The following is a 5,000-nucleotide window of genomic DNA, read 5'->3' as shown; positions in this document are numbered from 1 at the left end:
CTTCCCAGAAGAGAGGAGGTTGTTATAGCAGCAATGTTCCTACATCTAATGGAAAGCCTTCCCAGAAGAGAGGAGGTTGTTATAGCAGCAATGTTACTACATCTAGTGGAAAGCCTTCCCAGAAGTGTGGAGGCTGTTATAGCAGCAATGTTCCTACATCAAGTGGAAAGCCTTCCCAGAAGTGTGGAGGCTGTTATAGCACCAATGTTCCAACATCTAGTGGAAAGCCTTCCCAGAAGAGTGGAGGCTGTTATAGCAGCAATGTTCCTACATCTAGTGGAAAGCCTTCCCAGAAGAGTGGAGGCTGTTATAGCAGCAATGTTCCAACATCTAGTGGAAAGCCTTCCCAGAAGAGTGGAGGCTGTTATAGCAGCAAGTCCCAGCGTCTAGTGGAAAGCCTTCCCAGAAGAGTGGAGGCTGTTATAGCAGCAATGTTCCAACATCTAGTGGAAAGCCTTCCCAGAAGAGTGGAGGCTGTTATAGCACCAATGTTCCTACATCTAATGGAAAGCCTTCCCAGAAGAGAGGAGGTTGTTATAGCAGCAATGTTCCTACATCTAATGGAAAGCCTTCCCAGAAGAGAGGAGGTTGTTATAGCAGCAATGTTCCTACATCTAATGGAAAGCCTTCCCAGAAGAGAGGAGGTTGTTATAGCAGTAATGTTCCTACATCTAGTGGAAAGCCTTCCCAGAAGTGTGGAGGCTGTTATAGCAGCAATGTTCCTACATCTAGTGGAAAGCCTTCCCAGAAGAGTGGAGGCTGTTATAGCAGCAATGTTCCAACATCTAGTGGAAAGCCTTCCCAGAATAGTGGAGGCTGTTATAGCAGCAATGTTCCTACATCTAGTGGAAAGCCTTCCCAGAAGAGTGGAGGCTGTTATAGCAGCAATGTTCCAACATCTAGTGGAAAGCCTTCCCAGAAGAGTGGAGGCTGTTATAGCAGCAAGTCCCAGCGTCTAGTGGAAAGCCTTCCCGGAAGAGTGGAGGCTGTTAAAGCAGCAATGTTCCAACATCTAGTGGAAAGCCTTCCCAGAAGAGTGGAGGCTGTTATAGCAGCAATGTTCCAACATCTAGTGGAAAGCCTTCCCAGAAGAGTGGAGGCTGTTATAGCAGCAATGTTCCTACATCTAATGGAAAGCCTTCCCAGAAGAGAGGAGGTTGTTATAGCAGCAATGTTCCTACATCTAATGGAAAGCCTTCCCAGAAGAGAGGAGGTTGTTATAGCAGCAATGTTACTACATCTAGTGGAAAGCCTTCCCAGAAGTGTGGAGGCTGTTATAGCAGCAATGTTCCTACATCAAGTGGAAAGCCTTCCCAGAAGTGTGGAGGCTGTTATAGCACCAATGTTCCAACATCTAGTGGAAAGCCTTCCCAGAAGAGTGGAGGCAGTTATAGCAGCAATGTTCCTACATCTAGTGGAAAGCCTTCCCAGAAGAGTGGAGGCTGTTATAGCAGCAATGTTCCAACATCTAGTGGAAAGCCTTCCCAGAAGAGTGGAGGCTGTTATAGCAGCAAGTCCCAGCGTCTAGTGGAAAGCCTTCCCAGAAGAGTGGAGGCTGTTATAGCAGCAATGTTCCAACATCTAGTGGAAAGCCTTCCCAGAAGAGTGGAGGCTGTTATAGCAGCAATGTTCCAACATCTAGTGGAAAGCCTTCCCAGAAGAGTGGAGGCTGTTATAGCACCAATGTTCCTACATCTAATGGAAAGCCTTCCCAGAAGAGAGGAGGTTGTTATAGCAGCAATGTTCCTACATCTAATGGAAAGCCTTCCCAGAAGAGAGGAGGTTGTTATAGCAGCAATGTTCCTACATCTAATGGAAAGCCTTCCCAGAAGAGAGGAGGTTGTTATAGCAGTAATGTTCCTACATCTAGTGGAAAGCCTTCCCAGAAGTGTGGAGGCTGTTATAGCAGCAATGTTGCTACATCTAGTGGAAAGCCTTCCCAGAAGAGTGGAGGCTGTTATAGCGGCAATGTTCCTACATCTAGTGGAAAGCCTTCCCAGAAGACTGGAGGCTGTTATAGCAGCAATGTTCCTACATCTAGTGGAAAGCCTTACCAGAAGAGTGGAGGCTGTTATAGCAGCAATGTTCCAACATCTAGTGGAAAGCCTTCCCAGAATAGTGGAGGCTGTTATAGCAGCAATGTTCCTACATCTAGTGGAAAGCCTTCCCAGAAGAGTGGAGGCTGTTATAGCAGCAATGTTCCAACATCTAGTGGAAAGCCTTCCCAGAAGAGTGGAGGCTGTTATAGCAGCAAGTCCCAGCGTCTAGTGGAAAGCCTTCCCGGAAGAGTGGAGGCTGTTATAGCAGCAATGTTCCAACATCTAGTGGAAAGCCTTCCCAGAGGAGTGGAGGCTGTTATAGCAGCAATGTTCCAACATCTAGTGGAAAGCCTTCCCAGAAGAGTGGAGGCTGTTATAGCAGCAATGTTCCTACATCTAATGGAAAGCCTTCCCAGAAGAGAGGAGGTTGTTATAGCAGCAATGTTCCTACATCTAATGGAAAGCCTTCCCAGAAGAGAGGAGGTTGTTATAGCAGCAATGTTCCTACATCTAGTGGAAAGCCTTCCCAGAAGTGTGGAGGCTGTTATAGCAGCAATGTTCCTACATCTAGTGGAAAGCCTTCCCAGAAGTGTGGAGGCTGTTATAGCACCAATGTTCCAACATCTAGTGGAAAGCCTTCCCAGAAGAGTGGAGGCTGTTATAGCAGCAATGTTCCTACATCTAGTGGAAAGCCTTCCCAGAAGAGTGGAGGCTGTTATAGCAGCAATGTTCCAACATCTAGTGGAAAGCCTTCCCAGAAGAGTGGAGGCTGTTATAGCAGCAAGTCCCAGCGTCTAGTGGAAAGCCTTCCCAGAAGAGTGGAGGCTGTTATAGCAGCAATGTTCCAACATCTAGTGGAAAGCCTTCCCAGAAGAGTGGAGGCTGTTATAGCAGCAATGTTCCAACATCTAGTGGAAAGCCTTCCCAGAAGAGTGGAGGCTGTTATAGCAGCAATGTTCCTACATCTAATGGAAAGCCTTCCCAGAAGAGAGGAGGTTGTTATAGCAGCAATGTTCCTACATCTAATGGAAAGCCTTCCCAGAAGAGAGGAGGTTGTTATAGCAGCAATGTTCCTACATCTAATGGAAAGCCTTCCCAGAAGAGAGGAGGTTGTTATAGCAGTAATGTTCCTACATCTAGTGGAAAGCCTTCCCAGAAGTGTGGAGGCTGTTATAGCAGCAATGTTGCTACGTCTAGTGGAAAGCCTTCCCAGAAGAGTGGAGGCTGTTATAGCGGCAATGTTCCTACATCTAGTGGAAAGCCTTCCCAGAAGACTGGAGGCTGTTATAGCAGCAATGTTCCTACATCTAGTGGAAAGCCTTCCCAGAAGAGTGGAGGCTGTTATAGCAGCAATGTTCCAACATCTAGTGGAAAGCCTTCCCAGAAGAGTGGAGGCTGTTATAGCAGCAATGTTCCAACATCTAGTGGAAAGCCTTCCCAGAAGAGTGGAGGCTGTTATAGCAGCAATGTTCCAACATCTAGTGGAAAGCCTTCCTAGAAGAGTGGAGGCTGTTATAGCAGCAATGTTCCAACATCTAGTGGAAAGCCTTCCCAGAAGAGTGGAGGCTGTTATAGCACCGACTTTCCTACATCTAGTGAAAAGCTATGGGTCTGGTTGGGGTCAGGGGTCAGGGGTCAGGGTGAGGTGTATTTCATGTAACAGTTAGTTATTGTAGTATTGATGCAACATGCTATGGGTCTGGTTGAGGTATATATCTGTATGGGGTCAGGTGTATTTCATGCTACTCTACTGTGTGTGTGGTGAACCTATAGGAAATGTATCTCCCCCTAGCCCCTAGCCCCTGACCTCTAACCCCGGACCTCTGACCTCTAATCACTGGTCTCTGATCTTGACGACAATAAAGTTTCTCCTCTGTAGATTACAAGACGTGGCCACGTGTTTATTCATGAATCTCATTTACACAAGGACACAATATTGACCAATCAGAGGTCCATATACAATACACTAAATATGACCCTACCCACTGTGACATCACAGGTCCGTAACATTCTAGAACGATACATCTTCTAGAACCATAAGAACATTGATTTACATAGAGATGGAAACACCCACAGGAAGTATCCTACTGGGACAGCAGTTAGAGGTCAGAGGTCAGGCGAAGTAAGCGTAGAGGAATATATTAACACAGATCAGCAGAATGGCATTGACGCAGCAGAAGCGAGACCAAAACACACTCTCTCTAACGCTGGGGATTCTGGGTAACGGAACCTCCTCTGCTGGCCCCTCCGCTGAGCTGCAGAGCCCCGCCCCGCGGCCGCAGACCGCCCTCCGCACCGGAGCAGAACCTTCACACACCACAGAATGTAAAAGCAACATTACTGTGTCAGTCCATCTGAAGCAAAGGTTTTGATCTAGTCTTGTCTGTCTGTATGTCTCACCCTGGAGCTGGTGTCTGTCTGTCTGTCTGTCTGTCTGCCTGTGTGTCTGTGTGTCTGCCTGTCTGTCTGTCTGTCTGTCTGTCTGTCTGTCTGTCTGTCTCACCCTGGGCGTGGTGTCTGTCTGTCTGTCTGTCTGTCTGTCCGTCCGTCCGTCCGTCCGTCTGTCTGTCTGTCTCACCCTGGGCATGGTGTCTGTCTGTCGGTCTGTCTGTCTGTCTGTCTGTCTGTCTCAGACTGGTCGTGGTGTCTGTCTGTCTGTCTGTCTGTCTCTCTCTCTCTCTCTCTCTCTCTCTCTGTCTGTTTCTCTGTCTGTCTCACCGTGGACCTGGGGTCTCTGCTCTCGGTGGCTGATAGAGGAGACTTTCTGGAGTGGTATTTCTCCCTCTTCCTCCTGAGTCAAAGTCCACCACGTCAGGTTACGCACCTAAACAGCAACAACAACTTCATGTAACAGAACTGACACAACAACAAGTTACTCATAGGTTAGTATTATTAGCAACAACAAGTTAACACACTCATAGGTTAGTATTATTATCAACAACAACAAGTTAACACACTCAT

At 47.4% G+C, this 5,000-nt stretch overlaps 1 protein-coding gene across 3 annotated transcripts in view; it reads right to left on the bottom strand.

Moving 5' to 3' along the window:
- Nucleotides 1-3,915: 3,915 nt before the first annotated feature.
- slc5a10 (solute carrier family 5 member 10) overlaps nt 3,916-5,000 on the bottom strand; it is a 111,754-nt gene continuing 110,669 nt past the window's right edge. For all 3 annotated transcript variants that reach the window (XM_064962332.1, XM_064962331.1, XM_064962333.1), the window contains 2 exons: nt 4,758-4,863; nt 3,916-4,346 (listed from right to left, as the gene is read on the bottom strand). In XM_064962332.1, the coding sequence (XP_064818404.1) occupies nt 4,153-4,346; nt 4,758-4,863 (300 nt within the window). In that variant the 3' untranslated portion in view covers nt 3,916-4,152. The remainder of the gene's footprint in view (nt 4,347-4,757; nt 4,864-5,000) is intronic.

Source organism: Oncorhynchus masou, unplaced genomic scaffold (assembly GCF_036934945.1).
Source record: "Oncorhynchus masou masou isolate Uvic2021 unplaced genomic scaffold, UVic_Omas_1.1 unplaced_scaffold_532, whole genome shotgun sequence".
Classification (NCBI taxonomy): Eukaryota; Metazoa; Chordata; class Actinopteri; order Salmoniformes; family Salmonidae; genus Oncorhynchus; species Oncorhynchus masou.
This window is presented reverse-complemented; position numbering and strand designations above follow the sequence as displayed.